This window comes from Cervus elaphus, chromosome 19, assembly GCF_910594005.1.
Source record: "Cervus elaphus chromosome 19, mCerEla1.1, whole genome shotgun sequence".
Lineage (NCBI taxonomy): Eukaryota > Metazoa > Chordata > Mammalia > Artiodactyla > Cervidae > Cervus > Cervus elaphus.
The window spans coordinates 78,712,387-78,726,491 of NC_057833.1; the positions used below are offsets into that span (position 1 = coordinate 78,712,387).

At 36.5% G+C, this 14,105-nt stretch overlaps 1 protein-coding gene across 3 annotated transcripts in view; it reads left to right on the forward strand.

The window, feature by feature from the left end:
- Positions 1-9,903, forward strand: part of ATP2C1 (ATPase secretory pathway Ca2+ transporting 1) — a 150,624-nt gene extending 140,721 nt beyond the window's left edge. For all 3 annotated transcript variants that reach the window (XM_043874519.1, XM_043874521.1, XM_043874520.1), the window contains 8 exons: positions 1,234-1,284; positions 2,184-2,350; positions 3,552-3,620; positions 4,254-4,370; positions 5,167-5,314; positions 5,850-5,945; positions 7,175-7,316; positions 8,840-9,903. In XM_043874519.1, coding sequence (XP_043730454.1) covers positions 1,234-1,284; positions 2,184-2,350; positions 3,552-3,620; positions 4,254-4,370; positions 5,167-5,314; positions 5,850-5,945; positions 7,175-7,316; positions 8,840-8,970 — 921 coding nt within the window. In that variant the 3' untranslated portion in view covers positions 8,971-9,903. The remainder of the gene's footprint in view (positions 1-1,233; positions 1,285-2,183; positions 2,351-3,551; positions 3,621-4,253; positions 4,371-5,166; positions 5,315-5,849; positions 5,946-7,174; positions 7,317-8,839) is intronic.
- Positions 9,904-14,105: the final 4,202 nt, after the last annotated feature.

Below are 14,105 nucleotides of genomic sequence, written 5' to 3' on the forward strand. Positions count from 1 at the left end.
ATGTGATAGTATAGTTAACCCCTGAGAAAGTTTTAGACCTTTATTAAAATTCAGAGAGAACCTGGGAATTGTCTTTATTGGTGATCCTAAGATTCAGTCACTTACTCATTTCACACCTGTTTATTGAGCACTGGAGGTACAAGGCCAAATCTCTGCTCATGGAGCTTTTAGTCTTAAGATAAGTAGATGTATATATTACGTTGGTGGTGGGAATTGTCGAAGCTTTCTCGTGACTCTGTTGCTTTGAAGGAGGAAATGAGGTTGTCAACTGAGAGTGAGGCTAGGAAAGAGATACATTGGAAGCATAAGGAGAGAAAGCTAGTGTGGACCTGTTCTCTGGGAGAATAGGAAAGAGAATGGTGAGTCCCGTAGGTGTTAAAGTCACCTGGCTTGGGTGTGTTGGAAAGAGTGACGGGAACGCAGTGGTTAAAAATCCTTGTGAAACATGGCAGGTAGTCCCCAGAGCAGCATTGGCCACAGGTAAGATTTGTGACTAAAGAAGGGAATGGAAGACACCTACCCCTCTCCTCTCCTCATAGTGCTGTTGGGGAGGACTGGGGAACTGCCCGTGTCTCGTGGATAAGCAAGTTAGAGCAGTGTGGGAGGGAGTGGGGGTACAGGTGATTTGTGGATGACTAGCTGGGGCACAGTTGGGAGCATTTTAGGAGACCAGGAGGTGGCATGAGGAAAAGGGATTAAATATATTCTTTGGAGAGAGAAGATCATATAAGCAAGTGGAAACACGAAGGAAGATGACCTAATGAATCAAACCAAGTAGAAGAGCATAAGCAGTGACTTCATACTGTTTAACAGAAAAGAGGGGTCAACAGACATTGAGAAGCAGCTGTTCTTTAAATCTCATGAAGACGGAACAAAGGGAAAAGGCTGTTTTAGTTGACTGTCAGTGTTGAGGAAACATGCAAGAGAGCTTTTCCTTTCTCTGTTTCTGCAGTGTTTCAAGAATAAGGCTATTTTCTTTTCAGAGCTTAAACATGGTTGGGATAAACTGGGTGAATTGTTTAGATTGTGTATTTCCTTTAGTACTTAAAAGTTTGAAATGGCCTTGTCGAATGAGTGTCCTAACAAGTGTATGGCATTTTCTTGAGTTTGATCTCTATGGCAAAACAGACAGTTCAAATTGGTAATTTAAAAAATATTCTTAGTTTTACGTACATAGGTTATTCTGATAATTCTTAATGTTGAAGATTTTTAGTATATCTTATGTTTTAATAGGTTGCAGTGTTTTACAGAGCTAGCCCAAGGCACAAGATGAAAATTATCAAGGTGGGTCTTTAAGAATCACATTGTTTCATCTCTGTATCCCAAATGCTTCTGTCTGTCTGCATTACTACTGGAAGTATTCTTAGAGCACTAAAGTCAGAAGTGTTGTGAAGCAAAACAGGTGCTTTTTAAAGCCTGAGATGGAAACATGAACAGAATTTCCTTAGCAAAGGAAGATGTAGAAGAAAACTTTAAGGAAATATCTGCAAATACAGTCTTCTTTTAACATTTGAATGGTGTAAGTGTTCTGATAGGAGTCTATAGCCAGATCATCCCAATGTGAATAGGAATAATTACTATAAATACAACAAGAAAAAAATGTTTTGAGATTGTGAACAATTTTAAAGGGCTATGATTTATATTAGTCAAATATATACAAAGCAGCTGACATGGTATCTGTCAGTTCATCAGCTTATTAGTCATAATAGTGCTCCATTGTAGTAAGGTCAGGGTTTCTCAGCCTTGGCACTGTTATACTTATGGGCTGGATAATTCTTCATTGCAAGAGGCTGTCCTGTGTGTTTTAAGTTTAGCAGCCCCCTTGGCGCCTATCCTCTAGACACCAGTAATGTCCACACAGTCATGACACTCAAAAATGTCTCCAGACATTGCCATATGTGCCTGGGAGGCACAACTGCCCTGAGAACCGCTGTGTAACTGACTCTACATCAGGCTTTACACATAGAGTTCTCACACATGGGAATATTAATGGCAGCTTTTTCTAAGCTTTATCCTAAGACCTCCATATACTGAAGTTTTTTTGAGAAAGTGATGGTCTGTATTATTTCCAGCCTTTGATTATGTGAGAAAGAAAAAGAGAGGATTTGTATACCTCCTTACCTGTGTGAAAGCAACATTCTAATCAGAACGCCTCCCTCCCACTTCACCCCTCCTACCCCCAGTCTCTGCAGAAGAACGGGTCGGTTGTGGCCATGACAGGAGATGGAGTAAATGATGCAGTTGCTCTGAAGGCTGCAGACATTGGAGTTGCGATGGGTCAGACTGGCACAGATGTTTGCAAAGAGGCAGCTGACATGATCCTGGTGGATGATGATTTCCAAACCATCATGTAAGTTTTCTTTCAGTGAATGCACATCAGAGAGTTTCTTCCTATCCTTTTCTGCACCTCATTTGCAGAAAAGTGTCTAGCAGTTTTAGATGTTGGATGAGCTAAACTATTTTACTAAACTAAGCAATCTCGTTTTGTGTCCTAGTGTGTAGTTTTTTTTGTATGGAAATTATTTGTATGGAATGGACATCAAGCTGGCAGGGCTCTTCATTTAAGAAATATTACTGAGTACCAGCCAAGTTTCACATTTCCTTGCCACTAGTGTGGTGGTACAGCAGTGGGCCTTCATGTGGCTTTATTCAAGCTAAATTCAGGCTCTCGGGAATGAGCATGTGCCTGGCTTTACGACAAGGATTATAAATAAAGATCCCATCCATATCTGTTTTCTTATGTCAGGAATTCTTCACGTTGCCAGTGATGCAGTTTATCATTTGAATAGACTTATTTCATCTATAGTTTCTAATTAAGATTCTTCCATAATAACCTGCTGGTGTCATTAACCCATGTGGCCTCAAGTGGAACATGTGGGCCCTCAGGACCCAGAATTGCAAAGTTCATCTAAGGATAGAAGATATTTAATTTCCATTTCTTAGAATTGTATAAAAATCTCAGAAGATAGGATAGTTTGTTTATAAAATACATGTTTTCCTAGACTGAGCAAAATGAATGAGAGGATTTTCATGAATCTTTGTAAAATATATTCTTTTTATAATTCTGGTACAACATATATCCAGTTGTATCTAGGAATAACAGTTGAGTTAAATTCTGTAATTCTTATGTATGTCATTGCCATTTAATTTCTGACCTGCATTAACTTAACCCCTTACCATACATACTTCTGTACCTTTAAGAAAAATAAACTTGGGAGGGGTAAAGAAGATCATTATTTTAGTATTATAAATGTGTATTATTGTCTTGTATAGAAACACAGTATGTGATTTTAATGTTGAAATGTCTTTAAGAATAAAAATTATTGTGTTATGAAATTAGTTCAGGTACAGTAGGAGGCTTGACTTTAATGCTTTGCCAGATAATGTTTCTGTATTTTTTTTCTAGTTTTAATTATGTAAGTAAAATCATTTTATTAATGTATGGGTTTTATCAGTTGGGAACTTGTTTTCAAAATTAGTTCCACAGTATTGCTGTATCCTTATTTTTTTGCGATTATATTTTCTCACCCAATCTTATTTTTAACTTTCAGGTCTGCAATTGAAGAGGGTAAAGGGATTTATAATAACATTAAAAATTTTGTTAGATTCCAGCTGAGCACGTAAGTTTGTAAGAAATTGTGACAAACTTATGGGTCTTATAGATAAATTATTCAAAAAGTAGAATTGAAACAGAATGCCTATAATCTGGGCTCTTATTTCTCATATGTAAGTTTTCCAGTGTGAAAACTGAATTTTGTCCTAAAATTAAACATGGAATGATAAAGAGGTTCTAAATGTAATTACTTGTGTATATCATCATCAAAATATATTAACTGTTGTGGCTTATTTAATAGCTTCTGAAGTAACTAAGAAAGGGGTGTCAAATTTTAATTTTCTTCTTGGTATCTTTTTCCAAAAGCAGAAGGGCTTTTATTGTAGTCTGTTACAAAACAGTTATAAAAATACCACTGAAACTGTTAACTGTTATCTGAACTCAGTTAAAAAAAACTTCCTCTATTTGTTTTTGTCATCTAAACACTTTGCAAATCCTTTATTAAGTTGCTGTGGATCATAAGGGCTAACTCTTTGAAACACTCACACTAATGAAGCAGTAGTTTACTGGGAAATACAGGCTTCCTTTAAAAGAGCAGTAGTAACATGAGAGTTTTACACGCTAAGAAAGTGATGTCATAAACTTAGCAGGGATTACACAGTGTTGATCCATTTTTAAAAATCACTCTTTCTTTTGATAGGAGTATAGCAGCATTAACTTTAATCTCACTGGCTACATTAATGAACTTTCCCAATCCTCTCAATGCCATGCAGATTTTGTGGATCAATATTATTATGGATGGACCTCCAGCTCAGAGGTAAGAGTTTCCTCATTTGTAAGCTAGAAGGACAAGGATAGCCTTATATCCTGATAGTTAAACTCTAAGACTTCATTCCCGGGTAGCATCCGAAATCTCTGCAGCATCATGTTTGTTGGAAGTTGTGTGATGTGAGCATAGCATTTATTCTTCTGGGGTGGCTCATTCATGCATTATGATCTGAGCTTTTACACTGAGATCAGAGCAGGGAACAGGTATAGTCCCTGTCCTTGAAGTAAGCTGTTTGTTTCTTAGAATGTAATGGAGAAACCTCTCTCTGGCTTTAGTGCTGTTACCAAGGTTCCACTGTCAGTCTTAGAGACTTTGGAAAATATTGAAGGACTACTTCAATATTGTAGTATTGAGCATCTAATGTTTTCTTTTATAATAACGGGGTCCTAGATATCACTTTCTTAACAGAGTAATATGTATCAATGTATAACAAATTATCCTAGTTGAAACTTCCTTGCATGAAAGATATTTCAGAGTCCAGTTGGTTAGTCATGTATTTCAGGCCATCCATATTTGAAATAAGTTAGATATAAATGAAATGGGGCAGTTTGAAATTTGATTATCAGTCCCCTACCAAACTGTGGCAAATAAACAAAACAGCAAAGAGTGATAAAATTTATGGTTATTTTTGAGTGATCATAGCCAAGGTTTTGTTTATAATTCAACATTTTGTTTCCATAAGAAGGCATTTAGTTTCTGGGATAATTGAGGTCAATGAACTTGTGAAAGTAATAAATCCAAATTTTACATAAAACTGTAATTCACTTTTCTGTTTGTTTTGAAGCCTTGGAGTAGAACCAGTGGATAAAGATGTCATTCGTAAACCTCCACGCAACTGGAAAGACAGCATTTTGACCAAAAACCTGATACTTAAAATACTTGTTTCCTCAATAATCATTGTTTGTGGGACTTTGTTTGTCTTCTGGCGGGAGGTATACTCGCTGGATAAGCTGTTTTATTAATATGCATTCTGTATGACAGGATTCCATTATTTTTGTATATTAAGCAGAAGGCTGGAAGTTAGGATAACCTTCAAAAATAGAATAAACATTTAAAAATACTTTGATTTCAGTATTAATGGGTTAATAGAATTCCTGATTCATATTTTAGAATTATTTAAATATGCAGAAAAATATCAAATACAATAAAAATTAACATGAATATTTGGGTAGAAGTTAGAAAATCTGAGGCTTTAGAATAGCTATTTTAATGTCATTAAAAAAGAAAGTTGTTTTAATATCCAGTTTACAGTTTGGGAGAAGACTTTTTACTTTATGTAGACTACAGCTATTCTTTAGGTGACTTATTTAAATGGTGCATGGGAAATTTAAGTTGCTTATATATCTTATATATATCTTAGACTAAAGCTTTCATATTTTAAGAGAAAGAAAATATTAGCCCTTTAAAAGCATGTAGTATTTGTCCATTAAATTCAGCCAACTGAAAATCGTTTTCTCCTCTCAACAGCTGCGAGACAATGTGATAACACCTCGGGACACAACAATGACTTTCACGTGCTTTGTGTTTTTTGACATGTTCAATGCACTGAGTTCCAGATCGCAGGTATGCTTGAGTGACTGTAGCTGGCTAATTCAATTGTGTAGAGGAGTACTGTCTGTAAGTGGGGAAGGTTTTTAGCTTCGCTTGCTTTTGTAGCCATGGTTACAGGTCCAGATATAGCCTTCCTACAGACATGTGTCCTAACAAGGATGGGAGATATGGGAAGATAAGCCTTAACTTTGGCCAGAAGATCAAAGTAAATCACAGATGTCATCACCTGATTTTTCTTCCTTTCATTTTCTTATTATCTGTAGCTACGTGATAGGTTCAAGTTAACATCTGAGCATAGGACAAAGTTCATGGCTTCTGTTAAGATGGTGTACTTCCTTCTCATTATAGAAGAAAGTATTGTTAGAAGTACAGGAGCAGTTTTGTGCATATTAACATTTTCTTAATGTCTCCATCAGTGTGTCAAAACTTAGGACATTTAAAATTTTCTTTTCTTCCCATTCTGTATCTTAGGGTGGATGGTCTTCTCTTGATGGAAGTGCTTTGATAGAAATTAGTGGGCTAGAACCTAATGGTACTTTTCCAGAGCATGTTGTTCTTGGAAACTAGTTATATTTGCCGCCTGACTGTTCATTTCAATTTTAGAGCACCTTAGGAATCCTTAACTGTTACTTATTACCATTCACCATGCTCGAACTTTCCAAGTACAGTGCATTGTCATTAATTTAGACTAATTTTTAAAGAAGCTATAGTATTTGGTTTTTGTTCTATGAAAGGCATTTTTACTTTTTTAGTATACATGTAACTAAGTTCAGTCTTCAAGAAAGTTTCTTAGATTATGTACCTTAATGAAATGATTTAGAAAATAAGCATATACCAAAAAAGTTTCTTATGCTCTGAAATGCTAAAGGAAGTTTCTGTGGCCTTTATTTTTTAATAGAATCACTTTCTTTTTTGGCTGTGCTGTGCAGCATGTGGGATTTTTAGTTTCCCAACAAGGGATCAAACCCAGGACCCCTGCATTGGGAGCATAGAGTCTTAACCACTGGGCAGCCAGAAAAGACCTAGTATCACTTTTAAAGAAAGTCCTTGATAAAGAAAAGCTGCTTTAAAATTTACCCTACTCCGTGTGAATTATTCCAAAATATAGTTAGTTAAGAGATTTCGTGTACTAGTATTGTAGAATTCAGTCCAGCTTATTAAAACTTAGAGGTGAATATAGTAGTAAAGAAGTTGTTTCTATGACCAAGGAGTAATAACTGCTCTCTCTGCTCTGCCAACAGACCAGATCTGTGTTTGAGATTGGACTCTGCAGTAATAAAATGTTTTGCTACGCAGTTCTTGGATCCATCATGGGACAGTTATTAGTTATTTACTTTCCTCCACTTCAGAAAGTTTTTCAGACTGAGAGCCTAAGTATACTGGGTAAAAGAAATATTATGTTTTATAATTTATATATTATAAATGAGTTTAAATATTTTCTAATGTATTTGTTCTAAGAAAGCTTCTTTTAAAAAGTGAAATAAGTGGCTTGCTTTGAAAAATGTGTGTACTCTGTTTCTATTTGGAATCACATTTAGGGGAGTCACTCTCCCAAATCTGGTTTTAAACTTTTCTGGTAATTTTTTTCTTGTTAACTTTTTATAGGTTATCACTTGTCAAAATCATATTTAGTGATTCTGAAAGACAGAGTAATTGTAGTTGATAACTTTTTAATTTTGTGTGAAGAAAAAACTAGATTTAAGCTCACTAAAAAGCAGATGGCTTGTCTTTAAAATCACCATTTTGGTTGTTAAGCTGACATTTTCCTATTCTTATTTGCTAATTTTGCACATCTTATTTTATGAAATAAAAGCCCTAAAAACAGAGTTTTACTAAGTTGATGTGCAAAGTGAAAGTGAAAGTCACTCAGTCGTGTCCCGACTCTTTGCGACCCCATGGACTATGTCCATAGAATTCTCCAGGCCAGAATACTGGAGCGGGTAGCCTTTCCCTTCTTCAGGGGATCTTCTCAACCCAGGGATTGAACCCAGGTCTCCTGCATTGCGGGCGGATTATTAACCAGCTGAGCCACAAGGGAAGTCCTAGAATACTGGAGTGAGTAACCTATCCCTTCTCCAGCAGAACTTCCTGACCCAGGAATTGAACTGGGGTCTCTGCATTGCAGGTGGATTCTTTACCAACTGAACTATCAGGAAAGCCTGATATGGAAAACAGACATTATTTTTTCATACACTGTGCATGAAATGTATCATCATATAGTACATTTAAAAGTTAATTTTCCTGTGTAAGTGTGAGGATGGATGCATTTTATGATAATGCTAGTTCTCACTCTTGGGTTTTTAAAGTTAATTTGGATATCTGTGATCACTAATTTTTGCTGTAAGTTAAAGTTTATCTTAATGTCAAACTAGTTTAATTTCAGGACTTTAATTTCATACTCATATTCTTTCCTCTTTAAAAAAAAAAATGGAGTTTTAAGAAGACAGGTCAAATTTTTTGAAGCAGTAAATAAGAATGTGATAGTGTGAACACCATTGTAAAGACATGGTCTTTTAACAGTAACTTGCAAGTGGAATAGATGCAGATTTCAATCAAGTTATTCACCACTGCTTGAACAGCCTTTAAAAAACAGAAAGCTCCTCTTGGTTGTGTTGCTGTTGAAGTTTGTGATTCTCAGGTCATTGTTCAGGGAGACAGTCAGAGGACTTGTTCTCTGGGCTCTGGTTCTCTGGTGCTGCTTGTCCTTGCTGTGGGACTTTGGGTAAGTCATTTGGTGCATTTGAGCTTTACTCTCCTTATCCTTGAGCTGAGGCTAATTGTGGCTCCTCAAGGAATGGTTGGGAAATAAGTATTTTAAAAGCTGTGGTAAAATGCTAGAAAAACATAAGCTATTAACCTCTGAAAATATAAGTTCACAGAACGGTAAAACCTCGTTTTCTCTGCAGACTTACTGTTTCTTCTGGGTCTCACCTCGTCGGTGTGCATAGTGGCAGAAATCATCAAGAAGGTTGAACGGAGCAGAGAGAAGGTCCAGAAGCCTGTTAGCTCGACATCGTCGTCTTTTCTTGAAGTATGATGCATATTGCATTCTTTTATTTGCAAACTAGGAATTGCAGTCTGAGGATCGTTTAGAAGGGCAAGTTCAAGAGGATAAAATGAAGATTTGAGAACTTTTGAACTTTTTATTGACTAAAAATGAGTGTTAAAGACTTGAGACTTTAACCTGCTGACAGTCCCAAATGAGATTATGCAACTTTGGTAACATTTTCCTTGATTTAAATTGGCTTTTGCAATTGAATGGAACTTCATAAAGTGTATGGGCAGTTATTTAATTTAAAAAAAAAAAAAAGGTAAAACCTGAACCACCTTCTGCACTTAAAGAGGTCTAACAGTTCAAATACACTATCTATTCTAGATAGATATGATTTTTTTTTAATTTTTAAATATTGTACTATTTATGGTGGTGGGGCTTTCTTACTAATACACAAGTAAATTTAATCATTTCAAAGGCATTCTGTTTGATTTAGGAAGTTAATTCCCAGGAGTGCCATATTTCAGCTACTGTATGTCCTTTTCCCTGCAGTGTAAGCAGTTCACCTGCCTTGTGTTATCATTTTTGTATCTCACGTTTTTTGCACAGGATGTGACCACTGTCAGATCACTGTTCTTTTCTTTCTTTTTGTGATTGAAAAGCCTATACTGCAATTTGAAGTAAATGTTTGCTTTTCTTAGTAAGTGTAAATGGTTGCCTTTTTTCCTCCTTTTTTTATTTTTGGTATGAGTCTTTGGTCTTGCAAAATTAATAAATACAGAGCTGTTGAGTGGCTTGCTAGGTAGGGTAGTAATTAACATTTAGTCATGGAGTCAAAAATATTTAAGACTGTTCGGGCTGAAATTGATAGCAGATTTATATTGTTATGCCTTTTTTTAGAGTTGTTAATGTAAATACATATTTTGTCAAGTGTCATCTTGACAAAGTCACCTCCTAAATATAAATCCAAGTACCTCACCTGAATATCTGAATTGTATTATTTTCAGTGTCTTTTTATGTGTACTTTAAAGAATTTTTTCTAGAAAGTATAGAGTGGTAAACTTCAAGAATGAAAAAGCCCCAAACTTAACTAAACAGACAGTTTATGGACCAGAGTGTAAGTGGAAGACTCTGTGCTGACCTTGGTTTCCCTGAATCTGCAGCTTTGGGGCCCAGAGTCTGTCCTCCTCCTGCTCCCACCAGTATCTTCTGTCTTCTTTCTGCTTCACTGGGCAAGCTAAAGAAATAGATTTGCTCTTGGAATGCCATCAGTTTTTGTAATACCTGGATGGGGTGTAGGTAATTTGTTTTGAGTGTGTGGCAAATTTGGGTCAGAAATTCAGAATTAGAAATACATTTTCTGTTGAGTATTTCTCTATGAAACAGAAACGGGTCTCAACTTCTTACATGTTTAGTTCTTCCTAAAGTTTACTGAATTTTGTATTTTATAATTATACTCTCCAGTTTTTATCTCCAATATTAAACTGCACTGTTAGCACTACAGTACTTTTGTTAATGATAGGAAAGATACCTGTTCTGTGAGTCTGTGGGGATATAACTGAAACAATTAGTATAAGGACCTGAGATGTCTGCAGTTTATTCTGTTTTACTCTTTAAGGCTCGATAGTCAAATGTACATGGAAGCCATTGTCTAATCAACTTTTTCTTTAGTGATGGTGATGTCTCATATCTAAATTTTGTAATAAGTTTTCTTCTCTGTTACAAAGACTTCAAATACGTATTAAGTGCACGTTAATCTTTTGCTTTGCATTTTAGGTTCATATGAAATAAATGTGCCTATTCTGATATTTCAGATTTTAAACCTCCCCCCAGAATGATTTATTTTCAAAAGTTAAGGTTCTTCCAGTTGGGACTGTTAATGTTAAAATCATATGGATGTTGAAGATACAGAAATTACACAGTACTCATAGTACATTGAATCTGTGATTTGAAAAGAAGTGAAATGTATAGTACAGATATCCATCTGTATAACAGATTTCCCACAGTAAAACAACAAATTAGAGTCCGTCTCTGTGTGTATTTCATATATCATATTATCTGAATTAGCATGGATAATCCAAATGCACTAGTATCTAAATTTTAAATGTTTTCCCATTTCCTGACTTGCTAGATGTAGCCCCTAACAATACTAACTTGATTTTTCCATGTTAGACTACCTCATGAAGTTTTTTGTCCTCAAAGTTATTAAATTTCAGGGAAGAAAAGGAACTTTAACTCACCAACTAGGTAGACAGTCCTCAAATGATTCAAATTGACTGCAAAGGAACAAGACTTAGCATGTTCTCTCAGATTTGTGCTGCACATTGCATGACCTAGAGATGAAACAGTGTGAGACAAGGCAAACTAAACAACCTCCCCTCTCAGGACACAGACTTCATTTAATAGCAGTAACTTCACTGACAAGAATAAGACACATTTTTATGTCTCATATCCTAGCAAGGCATATCTGTTACACTGACAGTCTTTCTGAGTCATTGCACATTTGGATCTCTTTCATGTAGTACCTAAGTAAAGTGAACACTGGCCATACTCACAACAGATTCTCAGTGATAGGAACTGGTTTGGTGGCAAACAATAAATATAAGAGCTAAGAACCTCAATTAATTTTACCTTGCTTTCTGCCTCTGTCACTTGGCAATTTGTGTGCATTTTATTTCTACATATGACTCACCCTGAACTTAGATGGATGAATTGACTGTCATTTGAGAAAATTTTCTTTAGTACTTAGATAGAAAGGTGGTGGCATCTTTGCCCTTCAAGAGTTCATGGAACAGGTTAGCTGAGGATATAACATTAACCGGCTGTCTGATGAAAGTTGTAGTGGTATTTGCATGTTTATTTTAAAACTACACATACATTAAAAATGAATACAGAGCACATTTTACTGGAAGTTTCCCTTGACATTGACTCTTGGAAATCTTTGAAATGCCTTTTTAGAGTAAGCTGTGACCCAAATAGTAGCTGATTTGCATACTAAAACACGGTGTGGATAAATGTTAATCCTAACTGGTATATGGGTGGGTAGACAGATTATCCTGATAATTAAGCTCCCTTGAGCTCATTTAGTACTTGGAATGACTATGAACTCTTGTTGGGTTTGGGGGTTTGGTTTTCAGAGTTGGTTATTATTAATAATGGGTAATGATTAACCAGTCCTTGATATTAATGTAGGTTTAATAGTCTTCAAATAGTGTGGTATGTTTATATTTGGCAAGTTCTCAGCCTTAACTTGGAGACAAAAGTGAAATACATTAAGTACAGTGGTTAAGTGCTGCCCCAAGTGCTACAGTAGTGAAAGGAGAGAAATAACTTCACTGGAAGATGTGATCAAGGAAATTTCGTAGAACTAGTGGCATCTGAATCACACCATAAGTTGAGAAGCTCCAGTCAAGGACAGCAGGATGTGGCAACCAAAAGGCACAACCTCTGCAGAGTGTTGGTGGAGTCTGGAAGGGACAGGTGAAAATCACAAGAGTTCAGGGCTACGGCAGGAGGCCTAGCCTAATCGGAGGGCTGCACAGACAGGCTGGAGCCTCATGGTGAAGGAGAAGACATCTGACTTACATCCTGCTGGAAGATTTCAAGAGTGTGGAGTTGGGGTTTTTGTCTTGTAACATGCTGAGGGGAGTTCAGAGGGTAAAGACAAAACAGAGAGACTGATTAGAGAACTGCAGGCGCTTAAGGGTTAGAGGGACCAACTGAGATGTGGCGATTAGCATGGGGAGGAGAACATGGAATTTCTGCCTTCTAAGAGCATTGATATGACTCGATGGGAGGACAAGAAGATGCTACATCTTCTGGCTTTTTGGCTTGGGTACTAGAGTGTTGGGAAAATTTCCAGAGCTGAGCAGCTTTTAGTGGGACACAGGTTGATTTGAAGTGTGAAGTTTGTGATGTTCTTTTTCATATTAGATGAGGTTTCTAGCCTGGGATGAATTAAAACCATGGCTGACTAATTATAGGTAATAGGAAAATAATTTCTTGTTACACACACTGATTTTACACATACATATTTATATATATGTATGTATAAGTAAAATGATTTCATTCCAATCCTAAAGAAAGGCAAAGTCAAAGAGTGTTCAAACTACCACACAGTTGCACTCATCTCACACATTAGCAAAGTAATGCTCAAAATCCTCCAAGCTAGGCTTCAACAGTATGTGAATGGAGAATTTCCAGATGTTCAAGCTGGATTTAGAAAAGGCAGAGGAACCAGGGATCAAATTGCCAACATTTGTTGGATCATAGAAAAAGCAAGAGAATTTCAGAGAAACATCTGCTCATTGAATATGCTAAAGGCCTTTGACTTTGTGGAACACAAAAACTGTGGAAAATTCAAGAGATGGAAATACCAGACCACCTTACTCACCTCCTGAGAAACCTGTATGTAGCTCAAGAAGCAACAGTTAGAACTGGACATGGAACAATGGACTGGTTCAAAATTGGGAAAGGAATATGTCAAGGCTGTATATTGTCACCCTGCTTATTTATATGCAGAATACATCATGCAAAATGCTGGGCTGGATGAAGCACAAGCTAGAGTCAAGATTGCTGGGAGAAAGTCAATAACCTCAGATATGCAGATGACACCACCCTTATGGCAGAAAGTGAAGAAAAACTAAAGAGCCTCTTGATGAAAGTGAAAGAGGAGAGTGAAAAAGCTGACTTAAAACTCAACATTCAAAAAACGAAGATCATGGTATCTGTTCCTATCACTTCACTATGGCATCTGTTCCCATCACTATGGCAAATAAATGGGGAAACAATGGAAACAGTGACAGACTTTATTTTCTTGGGCTCCAAAATCACTGCAGATGGTGATTGCAGTCACTAAATTAAAAGACGCTTGCTCTTTGGAAGAAAAGCTATGACCAACCTAGACAGCATATTAAAAAGCAGAGACATTACTTTGCTGACAAAGGTCCATATACTTAAAGCTATCGTTTTTCCAGTAGTTATGTATGGATGTGAGAGTTGGACCATAAAGATAGCTGAGAATTGATGCTTTTGAACTGTGGTGTTGAAGAAGACTCCTGAGAGTCCCCTGGGCTGCAAGGAGATCAAACCAATCAATCCTAAAGGAAATCAGTCCTGAATATTCACTGGAAGGACTGATGTAGAAGCTGAAGCTCCAATATTTTGGCCACCTGATTCGA